This window comes from Stegostoma tigrinum, chromosome 10, assembly GCF_030684315.1.
Source record: "Stegostoma tigrinum isolate sSteTig4 chromosome 10, sSteTig4.hap1, whole genome shotgun sequence".
In the NCBI taxonomy this organism is placed as follows: domain Eukaryota; kingdom Metazoa; phylum Chordata; class Chondrichthyes; order Orectolobiformes; family Stegostomatidae; genus Stegostoma; species Stegostoma tigrinum.
The window spans coordinates 78,456,597-78,484,506 of NC_081363.1; the positions used below are offsets into that span (position 1 = coordinate 78,456,597).

The 27,910-nt window shown below is 41.7% G+C and overlaps 1 protein-coding gene across 5 annotated transcripts in view; it reads right to left on the reverse strand.

The window, feature by feature from the left end:
- Nucleotides 1-250: 250 nt before the first annotated feature.
- The window catches only part of exd2 (exonuclease 3'-5' domain containing 2), a 50,395-nt gene continuing 22,735 nt past the window's right edge, over nucleotides 251-27,910 (reverse strand). For 4 of the 5 annotated variants that reach the window (XM_048538201.2, XM_048538203.2, XM_048538200.2 and 1 more), the window contains exons 5-9: nucleotides 24,636-24,964; nucleotides 8,606-8,712; nucleotides 6,830-6,965; nucleotides 3,393-3,749; nucleotides 251-1,282 (exon numbers count right to left, since the gene is read on the reverse strand). In XM_048538201.2, the coding sequence (XP_048394158.1) occupies nucleotides 1,066-1,282; nucleotides 3,393-3,749; nucleotides 6,830-6,965; nucleotides 8,606-8,712; nucleotides 24,636-24,964 (1,146 nt within the window). In that variant the 3' untranslated portion in view covers nucleotides 251-1,065. The remainder of the gene's footprint in view (nucleotides 1,283-3,392; nucleotides 3,750-6,829; nucleotides 6,966-8,605; nucleotides 8,713-24,635; nucleotides 24,965-27,910) is intronic. The other variant, XM_048538204.2, reaches the window with a different exon arrangement.

The window sequence follows — 27,910 nt, forward strand, 5'->3', positions numbered from 1 at the left end:
ATCATGTCATCTGCCAATTTCTCAACAACCGCATAATGGGAAGGGATTCCTAAAAAGGGGTCAGAAACAAAATGTTGTGTGTAAATGGCTCAAGGGATTATCTGCTCATGGGACTAAATTGGATGATGGGAGAAAAATATCTAGACATGAAACTATTAATTTGTATTTATAAATGATGTGTTTATTGAAGGGTCAAGCATGATGCCTTTCAGTTCATAAACTGCTTGCAACAAAGGTAGAGAATCAGGAATGTACATGCATCAAATTTAATTGGTGTTAACTCAAGACATGATTACAACGGATGAATAACTACAAAGTGTTAATGAGGATGCCTCTTTCTGGAGAAGGGCTTGGCTCAAACTGGACCCACAGAACTACACAAACGTCATATTAGAAATTTTCATTTTTGGACAAGAGAAAGATTTTTATTCTGAAACCACTCTTCAGATGAAAGGAATCAAATATTTGGAAAGCAATCTGTTTTCTGGGGAAATGAATTAGCTTTGAAAACTTTGTATAAAAGCTACAATATATTTTACTGTTCTGATGGGTCTGGACCAGCAACTCTTGGAAAATCTGATTATTTCATCCTCAAACGCCAGGTACAAAGACTAACCTGCAGGATTCCAGGTGACTTGGTTGTGATAGTATGTTATGAGCTTGGAAGTTCCCTCTGCCATTGCAAACTGTTCCACTTTCCAAGCAGAAGACTCACTTGTGTCGCTGGTACAAAGATATTGTTCTTATTTTAAAAGATTTTATTTTAAATAAAGTCTGAATTTAAAAATGTACCTAGGGTGATATTGTACCAGAAGTTATAGTTGCAAAACAAACCTCTAAAACGTGTTAAAATTTGATAATAGGTCAGAGTGTTTTATTTAACTGTTCACCGTTTCAACAGCACTTTCCCATTTTCATAAATTAAAAAACAACTTGCAGTCCTTCCCAGTACTTCACAAGCAGATTGATACATGTGTCTCACGCATCGGAATTGATCATCTCCACAGTCTTGAGAAGCAGTTGCAGAAGTAAAACAAAGAATTGAGTTGCACCAGTCATCTTCTTTCACGTCAACTCGATCTTCAGGTCCTCCCCATACTTGCGGATCAGCTTGTTATGATTGTGATCCACACACCACAGGGGCGGAAGGTGGCGGGGCCGCATATAGTCCAGGAAATGCTGGCGCCAACGTTTTTCCAAAGACATTAGGGCTCGGAGACCACCAACTGCACAGGACTGTGTCACTTTCAAACCATGAGGGACGTAGCTTTCATTGAGTACCCTGAGAGGATAAGTGGAACGGATAAATGCAAGGTCATTTTATTGATACATCTTACCTCATATCAAAGCATAATACACATTAGTGTGTAGAAGCTAATTAATCCACTAAGTAGAAGTAGAAATACATGGTCTTACAGATACACTTGATGATGCTTCATAAATACCAGTTGGGCTAAATGGTTTGTTTCTTTGATGTACGTTCTTCATGATTTTGATAATGAATTTAATTCATTACTTCAGCAGCATCACTTCAGGGAATGTAGAGGAAAACTTGCCTATCAAAGCCCCAGCAATCACATTAGGCAAAGCTTCCTCTGATCAGCTTCTAAAACTTTAGTTTGAAACCTCAGAGTGACCCTTGATGCATCCACCCAGCGTCTCAAATTACCCACCAATTACTGTCCCAGTAAAACCAACAGTCCTTTGACCATTAGGAACTAGCCAGTGGATCTATGGGGGATTATCTTTATCTTGTCACAGTCACGACGTATTGCTCATACATCAAACTAAAACAGGTTTTCTGGTGATTGTCACATCATTGTTTACGAGATATACGCAAATTTCCCTGAATAGTAACCACACTTGTGTCTGTGAAAGCCGCAACGAAAATGGAAGCTTTCTGTCTTGTTATTGAGGATTCTTTTCTGACAATGAGGAGGAAGAATATATCACTGGCATTTCTCAAGTGAATTCCAATGAGCTTACTAGAAAATGAAGACATCAGTACAGGAATAAATTTGCAAAGAGGTAGATAACAAGGTGTGGAGCTGGATGAACACAGCAGGCCAGGCAGCATCAGAGCAGCAGGAAAGCTGATGTTTCGGATCTGGACCCTTCTTCAGGAAATGAAGCTTTTTCTGAAGAAGGGTCCAGACCCGAAACATCAGCTTTCCTGCTCCTCTGATGCTGACTGGCCTTTTGAGTTCATTAAGCTCCACACCTTGTTATCTCAGACTCCAGCATCGGCAGTTCCTACTATCTCTCTTGTATAGAGGTAGGTTAGGTGATGCTTTATCAGTAATACCAAGTGTAGAAGAATCAACTCTGTCCAATACTAAACTCCTCAAAAATTCAGTGGCGGAGAGTTAATTACTTCCTTGTACTTCAGTGCATACAAAATGATGTAGGTTTTTAATGTTGAGTATGGGAGTTACAATGAATGCCTCCATTGGGGAATACATACACAACGTATTGACATTTGTTATTTTTACATCTATGAAATTATAGATCCCTTTTCCAGCTGATCAAGGTTTCACGAGGGGGACGAAGCAATTCAGAAGTTTATTTCCTGTTTGCACCAAGTTTTCTTCACCCACCAATCCTCTGTTCACCGACCTATGCCAACTCCCAGCTGAGCAATGCCTGGGTTTTCAAGTTACCATCTTTGTTTTCAAATTGCTCCCTGGTTTCATAGAAGATCGTAGAATTGCTACAGTGTGGAATCGGGGCCTTCAGCCCAACAAGTCCACACTGACCCTCAGAGCACCCACCCAAATTCATGCCCCTATAACCCACCTAATGTACACATCCCTGAACACTACGGACAATTTAGCATGGCCAATCCACCTAGCCTGCACATCTTTGGACTGTGGAAGGAAACCGGACCACCTGGAGGAAACCCACGCAGACACAGGGAGAATGTGCAAACTCCACACAGACAGTTACCGAGGCTGGAATCCAACCCGGGTCCCTGGCACTGTGAGGCAGCATTGCTAACCACTGAGCCACCCCGCCATCCCTTTATATCTGCTGTAACCTCCTCCTCTAGTCCTAACACCCTCTCTGGGTGTTGCTTTCAACCAACTCTGGGTCTCTTGCAAATCCTAATTTCTATCACTCCAACAATGGCTGCCATGCGTGCAGTTCTCTGGGCTGTGGAATTTCCTCCCCAAACCTCTGCCTTGCACACACACTTCAAGTCACACCTTAAAATGAACGTCTTACAGACTAACCTTTTACTCACCCATTCTAATGTTTCATGTGGCTTGTTGTCAAATGCTACTCATTAAGGTGCCTGTGAACTACCTTAGGATGTTGTTACTATACTTAAAGCACTCATATCTGCAAGATGCTTACAGTAGCTGTAAATTTGGAATCAAAAGTTTTCTCACCGTGTTCCCAGTGATGCTCCTTCTTCAAGGATCTCCGTGGTCAATGTTTGCACGCCATAGAAAGCTTTAAGGACATCCTGAAGTTCTTTCCTCCGAGCCTCAGGAAGGCCTTCAGCGTGCAGCAAGACCCGAGCTGCAGAACGCACCTGCCTGCGAGCTGGATCCTCCAGTAGGCGAACACTTTCCTCACAACCGATCGGTGCGTTGAACTCCACCGCCAGCTGCTGCTTTAAGACATTGTCATAATAGTTCGAGGCGGCATGGCAGGCAGTGCACAGGAGCAGGACATCGTGAGAATTGTGGTCTTTCATTTGGACGGGGAAGTGTCTCCGGTATTCGTGGGGAACAATATTTTTCCTAAAGTAGCACAAACATTTGCAACTATTTTATCTAAATTTCAGTGAAAACTGAAAATATGGGTTACCTAAAGTGACCAGAATGAGGATGATTGAGTCATGTTTGCATTAACTGTAACTTTGTGTTACTTATGTATCCATCACCTCTACTTTCATTGATCAGTCTGGCAACACATCAATGTTGAAACAAAAACGTGCCTCTTCTCAAATATCTCAGCGTTCCCTTTCCTCAAATACCTCAGTAATTGATCCCATAATGGACGGAAGTTATGACAAATTTGTTTTTATATGCAAATCGGAAAATGGAAGCTTGGCCGACTGCGATGCAAAGAAAGAACTAATTTTTTTTTATAATTCGAAGCAAAGTGAAAAATGTCTGGTGTTTACTCAGTGGTTACAAAAGAACTGTAACTTTTTGAGAATCTGAATTTGAAACTTCTAAGACACAACCTGACATGAGCTGCATTTGGGATTAAAGCAGACCGCCCAGCAACAGCTTTTGGATTGGTTTAAAGTGGCGGTTTTTGTCACAGGACTAAGAGAAGAAAGCAGTGGGCATAAAGACCTCCAAAAACCTGCAAGCAAACCGAAACCGTTTCTCAAAGACATCCTCCTCCAGTTAGTTACTGATTTGCCCACTGTAATTTATGGCTAAATTGGCAGGACTAACTAATTAGTTATGGGAATGCTTACCTTTGTCGAACATGCTGCCAACCTCCTTTTAAACCAAAGTCTTATCTCTCTTTTCAAATGAGCTTAAAAGATCCCATGACACTATTTCAAGGAAGAGTAGGGGAGTTACCCAGAGTCTTCTGCTCAATATTTATTCCACAGTCTTAGAGGTCTATGGCACTGAAAAACGCCCATCAGTCCATCGAGTCTTCGCTGGTCAAAACCAACCACCTAACTATACTAATGCAATTTCCAGCACTAGGCCCTTCGCTTTCTATGTCTTGGCATTGTAATTGTACATCCAAATACCTCTTTAATATCATCAGAGCTTCTGTCTCTGCCATTCTTACAGGTACACAGCTCCAGATTCTCACCCTCTGGGTGGAAAAAAACTTTGCCTGTTTCTTCTCTAAGCTTCCTGCCCCTCAATCTACACCCCCTTGTCACTGATCCCTCCACCTGTCTACTCTTAAGTAGTGGAATAACTTGTCCCTCTTACGTTTATACATCCCTATCATATCCCCTCTCAGTTTCCTCTGATACAAGGAAAACAACCACAGTCTATCCAATCTCTCTTTAAATTGTCCAGCCAAGACAAAATCCTGGTAAATCTCTTCTGCACCCTGCCGGTGAAATGTGATTTAAAAACTCTCATCTCTCTTCTATATTTTCCGATGGTCACTTCAAATCAACATCCCATCTTCCCCCAACAAAGTCTACAGACCCTAAACACAAGAACTTTTGGAGAAACTCAGCAGGTCTGGCAGCATCTGTGGACAGAAAACAGAGTTAACATTTCAAGTGCGGTGACCCTTCTTTAGAATTGGTCCAGAAACCTCTCTCTTGCCGTACATAGGTCCCTGACCCCCTCACTCTAACCCCATTCTCTCCTGCCCACTTCATCCTCTCGTACTCCCGCCTGCTCTTTCCTTTCTCTCCCTCTCCTACCCACTCTTGCCTCTCAACATCCCAAATCAGATTACATGAGTGTCTCGGTTTGGAGGAGTTGAATATAGGCAAATTAGCTCTGCATTTCCGAGACTACAACAGTGAGTGTATTTCAATAATATTGTCTTGGTTATAAAATGCTCTAGGATGAACTGTGATTGTGAAAGGCTCTATAAAAATGAAAGGTATTATATTTTAATGCTGTTTTGCTTCACCAAGTAGTCACTTCTAGCTGCATAAATACAGCTTTGACAGCTCGATTAATTAAAGATAGGATCAAGTAAGTTATTCCACCAACCATGCCTCATTTCTCTCATCACCTTTGCTAGCCTAGTATGGCAGCTAAATACTTCAGAATGTGGTCAGTTCAGTCAGCTGTGGTACTACAGAGGCATTCCAACTAATGGACATTGAAGCACCCTCTACTGCACAAACACCATCCCAGATCCACAGCACTCTGTGCCACTTGCAATGAAACAGATTCATCAGCTGAGGATGTTAATCAGCATGAGATTTGATTGGATATAATGGAGCTTCACAGGTTTCAGGATCAATGTTTAAGGTGTGTTGAACAAGTCATGCCCAGTATTGAGGTGGATCTGAAATTTTGCTGACTATCACAGTTATAAAATCATGTCTATGTGCAAGTATTGCCCCACTAATTGGTCGGGCAGTTCACCCAGATTTGGTGTATATCCCCAGAGATAGTGAGCAGAAAAGGATCAACTCAACTTGGTGTTTTCCGAATAGATGCTAGGTAGTCTATCCAGTTTTAATCTTAATGTCTTTGCAGTTTGATTCAACTTGTTAGGTCTCTGGATTTTTCTTCCAGTAACATAAGCACACCCAACCGCCATGGTCCAAAATGGCAGGCTAAGAAGCAGTATTGTAAGAGGTTTCCTAACCAGGCCCAGGTGCTGGCAGCAGCCAGGCTTATCTGGTAACATGCTGAGTCAGGTCAACCATTGATAGCTGTGCTTTCAGCCACCATGAGCTTTAGAATGCAGAATTCCTTCCACCTCTCTCCTACAATCCCACTTTAAAACAACTTCTTTGACCAACATTTGTTTGGACTGCCCAAGATTACATGGCTCACTGTTAAATTTTCTCTGATAAAGTGCATGTAAAGTGCCTTACGTTAACATTTCATAAGATTAAGGGTACTATGCAAGCATGATTTGCTGTTGTTTATCAAGTCGGTGCCTTTATATCAGCACATTCTGATACTTGAAACCAATTTGGAGATTGGAAATATGGAAATGGTGAAGCCTTGAAAAGCTGAGGGCAAGGTGAAGGCTAATTGATAACAAATGTTACACAAACAGATCGGACCAAGCAAAATATCCCAAAGTTCTAAGTAAATAATAGTTATGGAAATGTACATTGTCCAGAGGCATCTGTTAGCTATGAGGGATAAGTATAAATCTTCAATGTTTATCTCAGTGTTCAACAACACCTCACCTGATGTAAGACTCTCTCTTGCCACACACAACACAAAGGTTTTCCTTGGCTGTCAGGTAATAGTCTTCTTGAGACTCAGGTCTTCCTGATGGTTCGAACTTCAACTTCACAACAAATGGGTTCTCACTGATGAGGTCTAAATAAAGAATAGATGTCCATTCAAACTTAGATTTGAGGGACAAAAAAATATCATGTCACGTTCTTAGCCATGACTCAGGTTAAGCTGGACACATCTGACAGCAGCCAGACAGAGTCAATTGAGAAGGATGAACAGGACAATCTCCCACTTTAATCCCCAGCTGCCAGGCTGATAAACACAGGAATCTTAGAAGACCTAAACATCCACTTTACACTCCTGACCAATGAGCAGCACGAAGACGTGGTCACCCTACTACGAAAATTTAAAGAAACCTGCAGTGATCAGCCAGGACATACCCAACTAATAATCCATGACACGAATGTGGAAGAACGTAACACGTCCTGCCAAGTCCTAATACTGTTCTGCTAGAGTTTGCACTTGCAGCCCTTATCCTAAAACACAGTTCACATTATTGGCAAGAACAATATCATCACTGATGCTCTTTCCCAAGTGTGATCCCACAGAACGCAGCAGGGTACTGAGTGACACCTTACACCTGTTTGTTGACTTTCAAATGTGAGTGAGAGAAGGAATGACACACCTTTACTAGATTAACCAAACTGATTCCTGGGATGGCAGGACTGATGTTTGAAGAGAGATGGGATCATTTAAGGCCATATTCACTGGTGTTTAGATGAATTAGGTGGAATCTCAAGGGAACCTGTAGAATTCTAACAGAAGCAGACAGGCTAAATGCAGGAAGGACATTCACAATGTTCAGGGAGTCCAGAAATAGTGGTTACAGTCTCAGGACATGGGGTGGGCCATCTAGATCTGACATGAGAACTTTCTTCACCAAGAGATTGGTGAGCCTGTGGAATTGCCTGCCACAGAAAGTGAAGTGGAGGCCCACACACTGAATGCTTTCAAGGAGAAAATCTTACAGTAAGATCCATCTTCCTTAGGGCTAAAGGGATTAAGGCATATGGGGAGAAAGTGGGAACAGGATACTGAGTTAGCTGATTAGCCATATCATACTGAATGGCAGAACAGGCTCAAAGGGCTGAATAGCCTACTTGAGTTCCTATTTTCTATCTGTTTTCTTTGAGCAGAAAACATGCTAAAAATACTAGAATGACTAACAACAAGATAGTCATCAAGGTACTGAACAATGGATCCTTGATCAGAAAGATAGAAATTATTTAAGTTGAAACTGATTCTTTAATGAGCCAATCACAGAACCAAAGTTCATCTGGTTACAAAGTGTATATTTCTGAACCTTGGAGGAATCTGCTCTTGACATTACAACAAAGAACAGCAGGAAGCACTCCAGACTGACAGGTAAGGATGCCTCAAGTCCAAGTCTATCTGAAGCCTAGTTCCAGAAAGATTCTTGTATTTGTCTGCAAAGTGGACCAGCTCCTTGAATATCAGGATCATCTTGCTGTGCCATCACCAACTGTAAAAGAATCCTGTAACTCTTGCCATGAGATATCTGGAAATGCCTGGACAAACATTCACTGGACTCTAATTCACATGTCTGTGTGGGTCTGTTTGCTACAAACCAAACATTCCAGTCTGCTTCTCTCCTGTCCATAACACACCCGACTATTTTCATTATTCTTCTGTTGTTTATTGCTCTAGGCAGTGGCAGCATAGTTCAGTCTCTTTTTCTCTCAAAGTGAAGACAAACCTACCCCCAATGCCCTTGTCTATGTACCATTGTGCCTTCTTCTTGTCACAGGTGCACAGGGGTTGTCCGTCTGGAGCATGGAGGAAACAATTGTCATAGAGTGGGGATTTCCTGTAAAAGTGAAATAAGTAGCAATGATTTCCCCTGAAGCAATCATAAGTAATCACACTGCAGAGAGCCTGAACAATCATCTGCCATCAACACAATAGCTCCATGTGCTAACAGAGGTTAAAATTCGAACCAATGATGGTCAATCTAAGTCTTTGAAAATGCTATTTCCGCACAACTTGATTTCCTGATGTCATGCTTTTTGTCACACTTTGCATGTCAAATACAAATGACTTCCTCTAGCCAGATTTGCGCATTTGGCTAATGCATTCAATTGGGGGGCTAACCATTACATTTCTTCAAATTATTTTCTGAAAACATTTTTCAGTGGCGATTCCCCCAATAGACTGCAGTTTAATTTTCTAATCTTCTGATTTGAAAGCTTAGATGAACTATAGTGCAGAATTCATAAGTAATAAATTACCTTTTTAAGTCTTTTAATGTTTGCTGAGGTTTTACCTGAAAACCAAAAATTTCATTTTCAAAGTGATCAATTTAGCCAGACTGGAGACTTAGGAAAACTACATTGGAATTGTGCAGCTGAGTATGTGCAGTATATTTAAGTTCTTAGGATGCATGCAATTGTTCAGCCAGCTATCCTGATGAAATATTCCAGCGTATACCCCTGACCAAAATTTTTACTAAAACCTAACTCTTTGTATAGAAGTTTAGAGAACACATTTTAAATTCAGGTAAAACATATATTGAGACTTTGAAAAGAAAAGTTGTGTGTTATACCAAAGGAAGAAGAAACTGCTGATTACATTCTTTAGCAGCTTTTATTTCATACCTTGTAGACATCAGAAAGTGCATTAAGCTAAGACACTGAGCATTTGGCTCCCTGTCTCAAGAATCATAGAATCCCGACAGTTTGGGCAGTCAGTCCATCAAGTTCATACCAACCGTCTGATGACCATCCCACCCTATTCTCTGAAACCCTGCATTCCCAATGGCTAACCCACCTAGCCTCTACAGCCCTGGACACGATTGGCAATTTAGCATTTCACCTGCACATATTCAGACTGTGGGAGGAAACTGGAGCCTCTGGAAGAAACCCACTCAGACATGGCGAGAATGTGTAAACTCCACACAGAGTGGGGATGGAAATGAAGTCAGATCCCTGGTGCTGTGAGGCAGCAGTGCTAGCCATGAGCCACCATGCCACCTGTTGTCACGTAAAATGCTAAAAGATGGAATGTAATGTGAGAAAATGTGAGCTGTGAACTTTTCCAGGATGGACAGACGAATATTACTTATATGGGGAAAGAGTGCAGAAACCTGCAGAGGGACTGGGGGTTCTAATGCATGAATGACAAGACGTCAGCAGACAAATTCAGCAGCTAAAGGGAAGTGGAATGCTGGCCTTCATTTCAAATGGAATAGGTTATAAAAATAGGAAGGTATACAAGGTTACAAGTCAAACATACCTGGAGTTTCATGAACAGATTTGGCCCTCCTTATGTTAAAAAATAATACTGGCATTGAAGACAGGCCAGAGAAGGTTCACTGGGTTGATCCGAAGCATGGAATGGTTTTATTATAAGACAGGTCAAATAGTAAGGGCTTGTACATATTGGAGTTTAGGAGAGTGAGAGGATATTTTATTGAAACCTAAAATTCAAGCCGGTGAGTCAGAGATTTTAAATCTTTGAAAAGCTTACCTCGAGTGTCAGAGCCTTCCATTTCTGGTTGCAGCAGCAGCACCTCGGAGCAGAGGTTTCTGGGAAGAGAGGGACTTTTTTTTACATTCCCTCAGCTATATAAGTGATCGTTGTGTAAACCCGAGACCCTACGCTCGTAGGGCTTCCCACCCACCCACTTCCTCTAACCTTATACACCAGGGACAAATCAAGGTAAGCTTCTCATTTTTTTACTTTCTGTTTAGGGGATTAGCAGGGATGGCAGTGCAGGTAGAGGAATGTTCCTCCTGCATCATGTATGAGGTGAGGGACACCATTAGTGTCCCAGCCAAATACATCTGCAGGAAGTGCACCCAACTCTTGCTCCTCCAAGACCGCGTTCGGGAACTGGAGCGGGAGCTGGATGAACTTTGGATCATTCGGGAGGCTGAGTCGGTGATAGACAAGAGTTACAGGGAAGTAGTTACTCCTGAGCATGAAGAAAGCTGGGTAACTGTTAGGGGGGGGGGGGGGGGGGGGGGGAAGCAGTCAGTGCAGGGATCCCCTGTGATAGTTCCTCTGAAAAACAAGTATACTGTTTTGGATACTGTTGCGGGGGGGTGGGGGGGACTTACCAGGGGCATGCAGTAGGGTGCAGGTCTCTGGCACAGAGTCTGTCCCTCTTGCACAGAAGGGAAGGGGGGGGATAGGAAGCGAGTGTTAGTCATTGGGGACTCAATAGTTAGAGGGCCTGATAGAAGGTTTGCCAGGAACGAAACAGACTCACGGTTGGTGTGTTCCCTCCCAGGTGCCAGGGCCCGTGATGTCTCGGAACGTGTCTTTGGGGCCCTGAAGGGAGAGGGTGACAAGCCCCAAGTCGTGGTCCACATAGGCACCAACGACATAGGTAGAAAGAGGGATAGGGATGTCAGGCAAGATTTCAGGGAGTTAGGGTGGAAGCTGACAGCTAGAACGAACAGAGTGGTTATCTCTGGTTTGTTACTCGTGCCACGTGATAGCGAGGCAAAGAACAGGGAGAGATTTCAGCTGAAAATGTGGCTGCAGGGATGGGGCAGGAGGGAGGGCTTCAGGTACATGGACAATTGGGGCTCATTCTGGGGAAGGTGGGACCTCTACAAACAGGACGGTCTCCACTTGAACCAGAGGGGCACTAATATCCTGGGTGGGAAATTTGCTAGTGTTATTCGGGTGGATTTAAAATAGCTCAGAAGGGGGATGGGAAACTGAGGTGTAGTCCTAATACACAGGAGGATGAGCGTACGGAGGACATGGACAGGACCTTAATGTCTCAGGAGTGTGCTGGCAGACAGCAAGCTGGATTGAAGTGTGTCTACTTTAACGCCAGGAGTATCCGGGGTAAGGTAGGTGAGCTTGCAGCATGGGTAGGTACCTGGGACTTCGATGTTGTGGCCATTTCGAGACATGGATAGAGCAGAGTCAGGAATGGATGTTGCAGGTTCCAGGGTTTAGATCTTTCATTAAGGTCAGGAAAGGTGGTAAAAGAGGGGGAGGTGTGGCTTTGTTGGTCAACCACAGTATAACGGTGGCTGAAAGAACGTTTGACGATGACTCGTCAACTGAGGTGGCATGGACTGAGGTTGCCGAGGAAGGTTTATCGACTGAGTCAGTATGGGTGGAAGTTAGGAACTGCAAGGGAGCACTCACCTCATTGGGGGCTTTCTACAGACCCCCAAATAGCAGTAGGGAGATCGAAGAACTCATGGGCCGGCAGACTGTTGAAAAGTGCAAACGTAGCAGGGTTGTTGTTATGGGTGACTTCAACTTTCCCAATATTGATTGGAACCTTCTTACTGCAGATGGTTTGGATGGAGCCGTTTTTGTCAGGTGTGTTCAGGAGAGTTTCCTTACTCAGTATGTGGACAGGCCAACGAGGGGGGAGGCCATTTTGGATTTGGTGCTCGGCAATGAGCCAGGACAGGTGTCAGATCTCGTGATGGGAGAATACTGTGGCGACAGTGACCACAACAGCCTCACATTTACCACAGCCATGGAAAGGGAAAGGAGCAGATACCAGGGGAAGATATCTAATTGGAGAAAAGGAAACTATGACACTATCAGGTAGGAGTTGGGAAGTACAGATTGGGAGCAATTGTTCCACAGAAAGGGCACAACAAACATGTGGAGACTGTTTAAGGAGCAGTTGTTGCAAGTGATGCATAAATGTGTTCCTCTGAGACAGGTATGAAGGGGTAAGATTAAGGAGCCTTGGATGATAGGAACAGTGGTGCTTCTCGTCAAAAAGAAAAAGGCAGCTTACGAAAGGTGGAGGAAGCAAGGGTCTAGCATAGCTTTACAGGATTACAGGCTGGCTTGGAAGAAGCTCAAAAGTGGACCGGGGAGGGCCAGGAGGGGGCACGAAAAAGGTTTGGCAGGAAGGATTAGGGAGAATCCGAAGGCATTTTACTCATATGTGAGGAACAAGAGAAAGATCAGGGAGAAGGTAGGGCCGATCAGGGATAGTGTAGCGAACTTGAGCATGGAGTCTGAGCAGATAGGGGAAGCCCTAAATGAGTTTTTTGCTTCGGTTTTCACTAAGGAAAGGGACCTTGTTGTGAATGAGAACTTTGAGGAGCAGGAAAACAGGCTTAAACAGATCGAGATTGAGGAAGTCGATGTGCTGGAAATTTTGGCAAACATTAAGATTGATAAGTCCCCAGGGCCAGACCAGATTTATCCTAGGTTGCTCCGGGAAGCGAGAAAGGAGGTTGCTAAGCCGCTGGTGAAGATCTTTGCTTCCTCACTCTCCACGGGAGTCGTACCGGAAGATTGGAGGGAGGCATATGTTGTTCCTCTTTTCAAGAAAGGGAATAGGGAAATCCCTGGAAATTACAGACCAGTCAGTCTTACGTCTGTGGTCAGCAAGGTTTTGGAAAGAATTCTGAGAGATACGATTTATGACAATTTGGAAAAGCATAGCGTGATTAAAGGGAGTCAGCATGGCTTTGTGAGGGGCAGGTCATGCCTTACAAATCTTATTGAGTTCTTTGAGGAAGTCACAAGACAGGTTGACGATGGTCGAGCAGTGGATGTGGTGTACATGGACTTCAGCAAGGCATTTGATAAGGTTCCCCACGGCAGGCTCATTCATGAAGTCAGGAGGTATGGGATACAGGGTGATTTGGCTGTCTGGGTTCAGAATTGGTTGGCTGACAGGAGGCAGAGAGTGGTTGTAGATGGTAAGTATTCTGCCTGGAGGTCAGTGCTGAGTGGTGTCCCGCAGGGCTCTGTTCTTGGGCCTCTGCTCTGTGTAGTTTTTCTAAATGACTTGGATGAGGAGGTTGAGGGGTGGGTTAGTATGTTTGCTGATGACACAAAGGTTGGTGGTGCCGTTGATAGTATCAAAGGCTATTGCAGGCTTCAGCGAGACATTGACAGAATGCAGAGCTGGACTGAGAAATGGCAGATGGAATTCAACCTGGATAAATGCGAAGTGATGCATTTTGGAAGGTCGAACTTAAATGCTGAATATACAATTAAAGGCAGGATTCTCGGCAGTGTGGAGGAACTGCGGGATCTTGGTGCTCAAGTGCATAGCTCCCTCAAAGTTGCCACCCAAGTGGATAAGCTTGTTAAGAAAGCATATGGTGTTTTGGCTTTCATTAACAGGGGGATTGAGTTTAAGAGCTGCGAGGTTATGCTGCAGCTCTACAAAACCCTGGTGAGACCACACTTGGAATATTGTGTCCAGTTCTGGTCACCCTATTATAGGAAAGATGTGGAGGCTTTGGAGAGGGTGCAAAGGAGGTTTACCAGGATGCTGTCTGGACTGGAGGGCTTGTCTTATGAGGAGAGGTTGAATGAGCTCAGACTTTTCTCTCTGGAGAGAAGGAGGAAGAGAGGTGACCTGATCGAGGTGTACAAGGTAATGAGAGGCATGGATAGAGTCGATAGCCAGAGACTTTTCCCCAGGGCAGGATTGACTGCCACGAGGGGTCATAATTTTAAGGTGTTAGGAGGAAGGTATAGAGGAGACGTCAGAGGGACGTTCTTCACCCAGAGAGTTGTGAACGCATTGAATATTTCGCCAGTGGAAGTCGTGAAAGCAGAGTCATTCGTGACATTTAAGTGACTGCTGGACATGCACATGGACAGCAGTGAATTGAGGGGAATGTAGGTTCGGTTATTTTATTTTTGGATTAGGGTTATTCCATGGCACAACATCGTGAGCTGAAGGGCCTGTACTGTGCTGTACTTTTCTATGTTCTATGTTCTATTCACAGGGGATTTGACAGGGTAGATGCAGAGACGTGGTTTCCCCATGTGGGACAGACCAGAATAAGGGCTCATCCACTTAAGACGGAGATGAGGAGGAATGTTTTGTTCGTAGGAGGATGTAGAATTCCTTATTATGGACGCCTGTCAAAGCTGGGAGATTAAATATTCATGGCTGATTTAGACAGATTTTTAATCATTAAGGGAATTGAGGGTTATTGAGATAAGGCAAGAAAATAGAGTTCAGGATTATCAGATCAGCCATGATCTAATGGTTTAACTATTGAGAATTGCCTTGACATTAATGACAAGAATCAAAATTGCAGAATAACACCAACATTCTTGAAAGGAATATGGGAACAGACTGATCTGTAGAAATGAGAGATGGAATTCTGGAAGGAAATCCCATTCAGAAGATAATTAAGATTCTGAGTAACGATCTTGGAGACACCATAACAATTTGTATTTACATAGCATCCTTACCACAATCAAAGAGCACAAGGCATTTCGCATGAGTGCCATCCAAAAAGCTAATAAAGACCTATTAAGACACATGTAGAAAAAAGTTTGGTCAAAAAGGCAAGCTTTAAAGAGGCTGTTAAATGATGACAGAGGTGGAGACATTTAGGGGACGGAATTCTGGAACTGAAGGCCCCAACAGCTGAAGCAAGGCCTTGGAGAGGGACAAGCTGGAGATTGGAGAAATGGGGAAAGGGACGAGGCCATGAAGACATTTAGGAACACTGAGGCAAATTATAAAAAAGAAATAAAGGAAGCTCAACTCAATCCCAAGTCGGGGAGAAAGAACTTTACACTGGTTTGGGGCAAGGTAAGGGGAAAACAGAGAGATAGACATAGATCATGATCCAAATGTTAGCTGAAACACATTATTCTAATAAAACAATCCATGCTTGTGGCACCTCAGCTCAACTGAAGACTGATCTAGAGGCTTATACTATGAAGTCATTATGCACTGGTGTTCTGCACCAATTTAATCTTCCCACAACTCCCAGTCCCAGCAACCACTACCTTCAGCTGCTTCAGTGACTTTCCCTCCACATAATGCCAGAAGTGGGGATGTTCATTGATGATCGTACAATGTCCAGCATGATTTGCAACTCAAAAACCTAGGCAGGCAGAGATATTTGAGGTACTAGTATGGCATTCAAGCTTAGACGAAATACAAAAGAGGCCAGGCACTGCAAGTAATGACACACTGTAATGTGATGATATTCATTTACATTTAAAGCTGCCTTAGCATGAGCAGAGACTAAAAAAAACCGGAGATTGAATTCCAAGGGAAAGAAAAAGTCAAAGTAAAGCAGAAAGCGATAACAAGAGAGAACTATAAAGGGAAAATAAAAATAGGAAGTGGAAATGAGGAAACTAGAATTGTAGCTAGAATTGCAAACTAAAATTAGAATTGTAAAGGGAAAAGAAAGCATGGAAACATGAAGATTAAGCTTGAAATGATGCTGGTGAAACAGGAGACATCAAATAATGACACAGGCACTGCAGGGGAGAATGTGAGCCATCATTTGAAATCCAGTGAGGAAATGGTTAAGCTTTCATAGGTCATACAAAACTTTGAGGAAAAGATTGCAGAGGTATTCTTCGTGTCATTTGAGAAAATGGCTAGGCAAAAGAGGGCTGAACATTGCTGATGTGAGTATGTTGACAAGTTAAGCACAGGAAATTCACGCTTTACGTGCAGCGGAGGTTTTTCAGGATTACGATGCTGGGAGGATAACTACGTTGGTGGCATGTGATTTAGTCCCTGAAGCATTTAGGCAAAGTATCTAGATTCCTACAAAACTGCCAAAGCAAACCTATATAAGGAATCCCTGATTTATGAGCGCTTGTACTTACATATATTATGTAATGCAAGGGTGTCATTTTAAAGATCCAACATATCAACATTTCCTGTGCTTACGAACAGTTACTTTACATTGTCCTGCATTGAGCTCTGACTTGTGCACAGTCTCGAGAATGGAACCTGGGGACTGGCTATATTGAACTGGAAAGGATTAAGCAAAATAATTTTGATAGATTTGATACAAGCATCAGAATCTGAAATCACATATGAAACTGTTAGAGGTAATGCTCTTAGAAGAATTAAAAAACTCACTATCTTCCGTAATAAAGAACTCATGAGGGGAATAAAGGGTTGCACCTTCTAGACAGGCAGTGATAATGGCCAACAATTATGAGCTAATCCATGAAATGCACCCTTTTATCCCAGTCACCATCAGAAAAGCATGGAAAAGTAAAAGGAAGATGTTAGCCAAGACAAGGAATGAATGAATGAATAGCTGTGAATACTCCAAGGTCTCCTCCACAGGTCAAAAGGCAAAGTGCCTAGGGTGGAAGTGAAAATTGGAAGCCAGGGCATTTCCTTTTCAAGAAGGTGAGACATTTGTTTCAGAATGCTAAAAGCCGAGGCTTGTTGGAGCTTGTAAGAGCGAGTCTGAAAAGTAAACTCAGAAGGGAAAGGCCATAGATCAGATAGTAGCTTTAAGTGCAACTAAGAAACTGGAAGTAGACACTACGGTGAGTGCAGAAGTTGTACAGAGGGCAGACGAAAGATTTGAAGGGATTTTGTCTAAAAATAAGCTAACACCTTTTCTTCAAAGAGAGCATCCAAGCTCATAACCACACTACAGGATACAGAGGTTACTCAAACCCTGTTGCTGGAAGCCCAAAGTGTTGGTAAATGGGATGGGTGGAGAGTGTATCCGCATTACATTGTAAAAATTCCAATTGGATTGAGACATTTTGTCTGTATAAGTGGTCGTTAAGAAACTACCTACAATGCATTTTGCAGACGTAAAACTTACAGCTTTGCCTATAATCGCTGAAATTCCAGCTGAAGCTAAGGAAACAGAACAATTGCAAGAAGAGGTTCTGGAGTAATTTTTTCCTATCATGTGTAGAATAGCTAAACAAAGTCCATCACCAGAGGTCACAGAATACTGCATGCAGTTGCTAGGGTGGCTGAAACTACCTAAAGAAGAGTTCTAAAAGAAGTAAAAACCGAAAGAATGCTGTAAATCAGAAATTGCTGGAAAAGCTCAGCAGGTCTGGTAGCATCTGTGAAGAGAAATCAGAGTCAACATTTCAGATCTAGCGACCTTTCCTCACAAGTGACCCAAAATATTAACTCTGATTTCTCTTCACAGATGCTGCCGGACATGCTGAGCTTTCCTGCAATTTCTGTTCTAGTTCAAAAGAAGTACTTGGAATACTTTTATTAATTGAGGGTCAGGATGCAAGTCCAGATATAAGTAAGTTAGCACAGAAAGCCCACCCTGAAGCTGAGGCTAAAGGCGTTTCAGAGCGCCTTTACACTAAAAACAGAATTCTGATAAGGAGATATCCTCAAATATCTCTGGATAAAGAATGGATGGCTGTCTTCAAATAGTGGTATTGCCTACATAATGTAAGGAGATATGAAATTCCTAAGTCTGGGCATATAAGAATATGCAAAATGCAGGCATTGATAAACATTTATTTTACATGGCCAAGACTCCATAAATATGTAGTGCAGTTCAGTGAAACATGTCATACATGTCAGATGGTAGGACTACAATAGGTAATCAAACTAGCACCTTTGATACCCATACCAGTTTTTTGAAGAACCATTCAGTTGATTGTGAGTGGATTGTGTAGAATCATTACCAAATACAAAAGTAGGATAAATTGCGATAGTCTTATCAAGCCTTAGGGCTGCTCTCATTAGAGAGAAAGAGAGGGACAGAGATGATTGATGCTTTAACCTGAGTGTCATCATACGTCTCAGTCAAGTAGAAGAGGTTGAGAAGACGAATCTTTCATGACGGTGCGGCAATTGAACCCACACTGCTGGTGCTACTCTGAATTGCAAACCAACTGTCCAGCCTAGTGAGCTAAACCAACCCCAGCTGTGAATATGACAACCTGATTACAAAAGCTATTCCTTCAAGGACAGCTAGGGTAGTAGCAGAAAAGTCAATTCAGTTTTTTTTATGTGTTATAGGCTACCTTTTGAGATAAGGTTAGAGTCCTGAGCAGACTGCATGTCTAAAGTTTTCCAAGAAATCATTAGTAATTTGGGTTAAAAAAAATTGAAGTCAAGCGCAGAACATCTGCAAAACTAGGAAACTTTAGAGTCATACAGCACAGAAACAGACCCGTCAATCCAACCAGTCCTTGCCAAACATAATGCCAAACTAAACTAGTCCCATCTGCCTGCTCCTGGTGCACATTCCTCTAAACCTTTCGTGTTCATTAACTTATCCAAATTTCTTTTAAACGTTGCAATTATACCCACACCCGCTACTCCCTCAGGAAGTTAATTCCACATGCGAACCACCTTCTGTGTAAAAAAAATTGCCCCTCAAATCTCCCCTAAATCTCTCTCATCTCACCTTAAAAATGTGCTCCCTGGTTGTGAAATCCCCCACCCTACGCAAAAGACAACTATCATTGACCCCTCATTATTTTATGAACTTCTGTAAGGTATATAATTAAGGCATTCTGTCATGAATTCCCATACACTGGGACAAAGGACTGGATTTCTTACAATTTGCTGTCAGAGATTCTACAAATGAATCTACTGGGTTTAATCTACTTGAATTGATTTATGGTCTTGAGATTAGAGGACCATTAAATTGATTAGGGAGAAGTTCTTGAACCAAAAGGACAAATCCTCAGTATTGAATGACATGTCAATATTTCTAGCAAAATTCACAGGAGCATCTGAAAGTCTCGCAGGCAAAAATGAAAGAATATGCAGATAGACATTCAGCAACAACTTTTCAAGCAGGAGATGATGTACTGTAGTGTTGCTTTTGCAAGGTGAGTCTCAAAGCAAAATTCAGTGGACTGTAAAACGTAATTAAGAGGGTTAGTAATGTGCTTTATCTGGTAAATGCACTAGACCATAGGAGGAAGAACTGGTTATGTCACATAAATGCATTGGAAATATATCACCAGGAAAAGGATAAGGAGGAACAAGTGTGTCAAGGTTGCAAAAGTAGTGGAAGATGACAAAGGTAGGAGAAGCAGACAACTCTCAAAACAAAACCCATGAAGCTTCACTAATACAAATGTTGGGACAGTTCATTCAGTGAATCATAGAGAACTGCAGCACAGAAAGAAGCCTTTCGGCCCATTTACTCTAATCTCACTTTCCAGCATCTGACCCACAGCCTTGAACGCCACCACGTTTGAAGTGCTCATCTAAACAGTTTTTAAATGACTTGAGAGTTCCTGCTTCTACCATCCTTTTTGGCAGCGAGTTCCTTTTGAGTGAAAAGCTTTTCCTTCAATCCCCTCTAAATCTCATGCTCCTCACTTTATAGTATTTACTGATACCTCATACTAAAGGGAAAAATTTCACCACAGCTACTATGCCTATACTCCTCAGAACTTTATACGCGTCAATTAAATTCCTGGCCCAGTCTTCCCTGCTCCAAGGAACATAACCCTAGCCTAGCTAGTCTCTCGTCATAGTCGAATCGCTCCTGCCCAGGCAACATCCTGGTGGATCCGTTCTGCACCATTTCTACTGCAACTACATCCCTCATATAGTGTGGCAACCAGAACTGGACAGAGTATTCTAGCTGTAGCCTAACTAAGCTTATATACAGCTTCATCATAACCTCTCTGCATTTGTATTTAGTGCCCTGACTACTAAAGGCAGGTCCCATATCTTTTCTTAATCACCTTATCCACCTGCCTTGCTGTCTTCAAGGATCTATGGACATGCACACTGAGGGCCCTCTGATCCTCTGTACTAACCAGGTAGATACTATTTTCTCATATTTAGAGACAGGGCAACAGAAGGATTTTGAGAGACGACTGAGGAAGTATAAAGTAATCTGTAAAGATATACCTGGGTGAACTACATCACCTAAAACATGAGATGGACATAGGACAGTCAGAACTGATAAACCAGTATCCTTATTGGTTGAGACAAGAAAACAAGCTCTGATGGAAACAGAGACTTAGTACATGCTGGCAAACTACATGATTGAGCCCAGTCAAAGCAGCTGGAGTTCACCAATACTGTTGGTTCCTAAACTGGATGGATCAACTATTGTACAGTCATAGAAAGGTTAACAGTCACAAAAACAGGTTCGTACCTAATTCCATGGCTAGAAGATTGCGTTTATAGAGTTAGTGGTGCCTCATTCCTTCCTAAGATTGATCTATTGAAGAGCTATACACAATGCAATTGACATCACTGCTCTTGTAACACCAAATGGGTCGTACCAATGTTGAGTGATGCAATTTGGGTTAAAGAGTATCCCAGTTACATTCCAGAGGCTTATAAATTGAGTTGTAGCTAAGATTAATAACTATGTAGTTTATTTAGACAAAGTAACAGTATATAGTGACACATGCAAAGAACATGCAGGGCATGTAGAAGGTCTGTTTACGCAATTATACTTGGCTAGCTTAGGAACACATTTAGCTAGAAGTAAATTTGGGAAAGCGACGGGTAATTTACCCAGGACATACCGTAGGTTAAGGACAAGAATTACAAAAGACAATAAGAGGGAGAGCTCTAACAGAACTCACTGTTCCTAAAACTAAATAAGAAATCGTGAGATTTTTAAGAACGTGTAGATTTTTACCAGAAATTCATGTGTAATTTTAGTATCATAGCTGTGTCTTAAACAAATTTATTAAAGGAACAAACAAAAATGGTATGGTCAGCAGAATGCCAGCCCTTGAGAAAGTGAAGACAATCTAATAAGAAACACAGTATTGACTACCCCCATTTTTCAAGACTTTCCAAATTGGAGACTGATGAAAGTGACTTGGGTCTGGGTTCAGACTTCTTGCAGAATGAGGAGTCAGCAATAAAGAAGTCAGAAAAAGAGAGGGTTTAGGATTGCTTCTGGCACTTCAATGCTTTGAAGTCTTGGTCTGACAGTAATAAAAAAAAACTAATTTACACTAACCGTAATCAATTAGCCTTCGGTGAAAAGTTGAAAACCAGGAATTTCAGACTATCTAGATGGAATTTTTCATTGCAACTAGGTAATGTCAATATTATTCACATTGCCGGAAAAGATAATACATTGATATTACACTGTCCAGTGATAAATGTTAGGAATAAGTTAAAAATTTCAGAAATTCTAAGGTTGTAGGTTACAATATAAGAATCCAGTAGCACCACCGCAGTTTTGCCACTAAAGGCTATTTCCTCTTGTTCTTAAAATACAAGTTTGTCCTAGTAATATCACGGGCTAGGAAAGCCTCCAAGTCCAACTAAGCACCATCTACACTACCCACAGAACATAGAACATAGAAAAGTACAGCACAGTACAGGCCCTTCGGCCCACAATATTGTGCCGTGGAATAATCCTAATCCAAAAATAAAATAACCTAACCTACATTCCCCTCAATTCACTGCTGTCCATGTGCATGTCCAGCAATCACTTAAATGTCACTAATGACTCCGCTTCCACGACTACCACTGGTAAACTATTCCATGCGTTCACAACTCTCTGGTGAAGAACCTCCCTCTGACCTCTCCTCTATACCTTCCTCCTAACACCTTAAAACTATGACCCCTCGCGGCAGTCAATCCTGCCCTGGGGAAAAGTCTCTGGCTATCGACTCTATCCATGCCTCTCATTACCTTGTACACCTCGATCAGGTCACCTCTCTTCCTCCTTCTCTCCAGAGAGAAAAGTCCGAGCTCAGTCAACCTCTCCTCGTAAGACAAGCCCTCCAGTCCAGACAGCATCCTGGTAAACCTCCTTTGCACCCTCTCCAAAGCCTCCACATCTTTCCCATAATAGGGTGACCAGAACTGGACACCATATTCCAAGTGTGGTCTCACCAGGGTTTTGTAGAGCTGCAGCATAACCTCGCGGCTCTTAAACTTGATCCCCCTGTTAATGAAAGCCAAAACACCATATGCTTTCTTAATATCCTTATCCACCTGGGTGGCAACTTTGAGGGAGCTATGCACTTGAACACCAAGATCCCGCTGTTTCTCCACACTGCCAAGAATTCTGCCTTTAATCCTATATTCAGCATTTAAGTTCGACCTTCCAAAATGCATCACTTCGCATTTATCCACGTTGAACTCCATCTGTTATTTCTCAGCCCAGCTCTGCATTCTGTCAATGTCTCGCTGAAGCCTGCAATAGCCCTCGATACTATCAACACCTTTGTCAAAGGTCTGGCGAACTGCAAGCTCATATCCTTGCTGTTCATTTTGCACAGAATTCCACAGAAATCTAACAGGAATCTTCCAAACTAACAGATATTTAGAAATCAAAAGCTTATGTGAGTCACACCAGACATCATTCACATTCTTCGTTTAAGATTTAATTTGGCCAGAGCAGACTTTGTCAATTAAACTAATCCAGTTTCATTCCAGTCCAAGATGTATCGGTTAGGTGGATTGGCCAGGGGAAATGCAGGGTTACAGGGTGTGGGGTAGGTCTGGGTGGATACACTTTTGAGGGTCAAATGGGCCAAATGATCTGCTTCCACACTGTAAGGATTTTATGATTCTAAGTCAAAATCAAGAAATTGAACAAAGTGCACTGGTTAGAAAAGGCTCCTCAAATTATGCTTGTTTTTATAGAAACATAGACATCGGTAGGCATGTCTTAAAACAGACTATATTTACTAAGAAACCAGCTGGTAACAGTGACAAAAACAACTTTTTTAGGAGGGATTTAAATCAGGCTACTCAGAGGTAAATGATTGGAAATCCTAAAAATTCTTATTTTTGGTAACAGGCTCAGAAATGGAGCTGGATTACTACTCAAACACACCAAGAAGTATTTAAGTACTCTTATACTAAAATTAAACTGCTTATGCTTATTGTTGCTCATGAGGTCTTGCAGTGGAAGCTAATTTGCATGCTCCCGATATTAATGTGGTCAAAAGTATTTGTTAGTTGTGGTGAAGTATTTTGGGGTGCCCTGAGGTAGCGAAAAGTAATAAAAATGATAATATGGAGACTCTGTTCAAAAGATACAAGAGGCCTGGGAATGAGCCAAGATGCAGAAATGGAGAATGGACACTTCATGGCAGGTAGCAGGCAGCCAGTGTCTATGAATCAACACAAGCAGAGAAATAGTGGATTTAGGAGATATATGCACTATTGAGGCTTATACTGTCCAAGAGTTTGAAGAAAGAATAAAGTATATATGTTTTCAAAAGAAATCATAATGCATTTTAAACACTACACAAAAAATATAATTAGTCAATTTTCAGTGGAAACGAAAATTTACACTACCCACCCCTGGCAATGGTTTGGGGAAGGGAAAACTCCATTCCTTTCTAAATCTTTCGGATAATATAGCAATAGTAACTTGCACTTTTCAAGTTTCAGTCCTGGTTCCATCTTAAATAACATTAATTAATTCAACATGACAAGTCTGGTGATTCTTTATGTTTGGTAGGAGTTTAAATGCAATTACTTCCTACACTCAAAATTAAATTAAAACTATAAATGTCAATATCACGATAAACTCTTATTCAGAGGAAAGGGCTACTTGGCTGCAGTGATTTTAACTACCTCACACAGTTCAAGAGAGCAACTACAGAACAGTTCTTAGATCATGCAACTTCTACACATCACAGACCAACAAAGTTAAGCCAAACATGATGTACAAGGTAACTTCATGAGAAGGGACAAGAGCTGAAGGGCAAGTATTCAGAAATGATCCATTCACTTAAATGGTAGGCGAGGAAGGAGAACAATTTCCTGTCCAAAGCATCAATTTGAGGGGGAAAATCAGGAAACTGTGTGTGGAGGGAACTGGTAAAGGACTATCAGCAAATTTCTAGCCCCTTTCCATATCGGAGTGAAGCTGCCACCTACCTCAGTCTCTCTTATAAAGAACAGCCACAAATGCACGTGGAATCACAGCAACGGGCCAATACCAGATCACTCCAAAGCAATTAACTATCAGCTAGCTCACTGCAGCAACACTATGACCTAATAATTTTCAATCAGGTAAAGAAAGCACCAGTTACAGGTACACTAGATTGTGTGCAAGTTAGAAATAAGCAAACAAACTACATCCTTCTTACCTGGCAGAATATCCTACCCCGAGCGGTTTGTGCTGAATTCTTCTTGGGTCTGGGGTGTTCAGGTGTGATGCAGATTTCTGGTTGGTCCCAAGCTTCTTGTTTCGTCGTCTCTGCTGAGAGTTGATGTCTCCTGTTCCATCTTCCCCTCTGCTACTTCCCACTTTGCCCTTAAATGGGATATCTATCAGGCCCTGGCACCGTGCCAGCATCTGCTTCCAGGTGGGTTCATGTTCACATGGCATACAACCTTCAAGTGGTGCAGAACTGAATCCCAGCAGATGAAAAAACAGAGCCACAGATACCTGGGCATCTTGTGCAGCATATGCTATCTGGCAGCAGAAAATAGAACGTAAAAAATACAAACTAAAAACATTATCTAAAACTGGCAAAAAACATACAAATATGTCAAAAAAACTTACTGTGTGCAATAGGGGTTTGGTTGACGAGCACTGCAGACATAAGAACAGGAGCAAACCCTGCAGCCCCTTGTGCCTATTATGTCTTTCAATTAAATTCTAAATACCTTTGGTAATAGTTACATATTTAATGAATAGAAACACATCAATCTCAGATTTAGAGCTAACAACTAATTCAGCATCCACTGCCATTTTCAGAAAGAAGTGCATCATTTTTGACCACCATTACTATGTGGAAGCATTTTCTAAACTGAACTCCCGTAAATTACTCCTGAAACTAGATTCCCCAGCCAGTGGAAATAGCTTCTCTATATCTAACTAAATCAGTTCCTTTAATAGCTTGAAAAGTACAAATAATTTTACCCCTTGCCTTTCAAATTCGCCAGAACAGGTCCTTAAATTATATAATCTGTCCCCGTAAGCTATCCACTGGAGTCCAAGTAACATTCTTGTGAATCAATACTGCACTCTCTTGAAGGTCAATTTGTCCTTCCTGAGGTGTTTGTTCTTTTTTCAATTCTCTCGGAGTGTCTAACCAGAGCTGTGTACAGCTGTATCATGACTTCTGACAATTCATATTTTAGTTTTCAAGATAAAAAAATTCAGCATTTTATTAGCATGTTTTATTATTGTTCAGTCACATCCATGATTGTTTCATGATGTACATAAATGAACCTCCACTGTTTCTAGCTTTTCGCCATTTCGAAAGTATTCTGGCCTATGCTTTTGAACCAAGGGGGATGAATCATACTTAAATACACTGAAATTCAATTGCCACATTTTAATCTCAGTGATACTTACGTCTATTGTCACATGTTTAATGGAATAAGATATACCAAGGCTCTACACAGGAGTATTAGAAAATAAAACTACAACGCCAGGCCATATAATGAGATATACATTCGAGTTATAAATGTCTTGTTTAGACAGGTTAGTTTTAAGGATGTCTCAAGAGAAAGAAGCGATGTAGAGAGGAGGAGTGGTGCTGGGAGAGAATTCCAGCCTCAGCTGCTAAAGACATGGTCACCAGTGGACCACTGAAGGAGAGATTAAAATTCAGAATCCTCCAGTAACCAGAATAAGACAGTCACAGGTGTTCCAGGTGTTGTGTGGAACCAGAACAGATAACAAATATTATCCAATGCAAATGTAGATGAGAATTTTCTTTTAAAAATTTACTCGTCAGAAAGTGAGTGTCACTGCCTGGACTGCAACTGTTACTCATCCCTCATTGCCCTGAAAACGTGATCGTAACTTCTTGAATCAATGAAGTCCATTTGCGGCAGATGCACTCACAGAGACATTAAGGAGGGAATTTCAGGACTCTGAACCAGTGATACTGAAGGAACAGTGATTTATTTCCAAATCAGGGCGGTGAGTGGCTCATAGTAAAATGCCTTGGTGAATTTCAGCAGAGCATCTGCATTTTTCACACAATGAATATTTCTGGTCTGGAATGCATCACCCAGAAGTATAGTCTAGACAGAGTCAACTGAGGCATTCAAGATGGATTTGGATGACTATCTGAATGTGCAAGGGTATAGGGAAAAAGGCAGACGAATGGCACTACTCCATAGTGCTTGCAGGAAAGCTGGTGCAATCGCAAAGTGCTGAATGGCATCCTCCTGCACTGTAATAATTTTGTGATTCTGTGAACAGGGATGCGAAAGCTGAGGGAGGCATTTGAAAACAAGGATGAGAATTTTAAAACCAAGATGATAAATGCTCGGGTCACAATACTCGGTGAGTACAGGAGTGATAGGGCCTTGATGCAACTTGAGACAGAGGCAGTGAAGTTTTAGAAGATCTCAAGGTTATGGAGGATAGAATTCAGAAAACCAGCCAGGGAGCAATGCAACAGCCGAGTCCAAAATTAACAAGAAATAAATAGGAGCTTCAGCAGCAAACAGCTGAGGCAAAACAGAAATCGGGATATTAAGAAGGTGGAAGTCATGATCCCATTTTCTAATTACTGACTCAGTTACGTTTATTTTGGTGAGGTCCAAACCTGATCCAAGATCAACTTCCTTGAGGTTAGTGGCATGATGACATTTTCAGGTGGAAATACAGATTATTGAACACATTTTCCATTTCCTTATCTTCACAAAAGTCAATTTTTAAGAGCCTATACTCCTCATTTTTTCTCTGATATAATTGTCAAAGTTTTGTATTCATTGCTTGTAAGCATAATTTCCTATTCCTATTTACTGCTCTTACTAGCTGTCTTGTCAATTTCTGCTATTCTTCAAAGCATTCCCATTTATCAGATTCTATTTTTGTGCATTCTTTATTTCTGTTAAGTTTTGTTTCGTCTTATTCTTCATTTCTCAAGTCACTCAGGGCTTGTATTCCCACCAAAGCCTCAAATGTTCTTTTTTGAAAATCTCCTAATAACCTGTTGCTTTTATCCATTTTTAGATTTATGCACTTTACTGTGGGAAACCTCAGTTTCAACCTGCTGAATTTGGGCTTCCCTAACTCTACCATCTTAGTAGATGGTTAGTATTTTTCCCCTTTGAAAAACTTCGGACACAATGATATTATGATCACTACTGGGTAATGAGCACGTATCAATAAATCAATTTCTCATTATCAAACCTAATATTTTCTGACCCTTTGTTGGTCCTAGAATATATCACTACAGAAAACGTTCAAGAACACCTGGAAAAATTCTGCTACATTTCTAACAGGAGTCTGTTCACTTATCTCAATGAAACAGAAATTAAACTTCTTGTATCAAAATCAGCCTGCCTTTACTACATGCTGGTCCAATCTCTGGTATTAGCTGTGCATGTGTTAATGCAGAGGGCCAAAACATAACTCCCAACCTCAGCCTTAGGTCCTTGCCATTTCTTTATT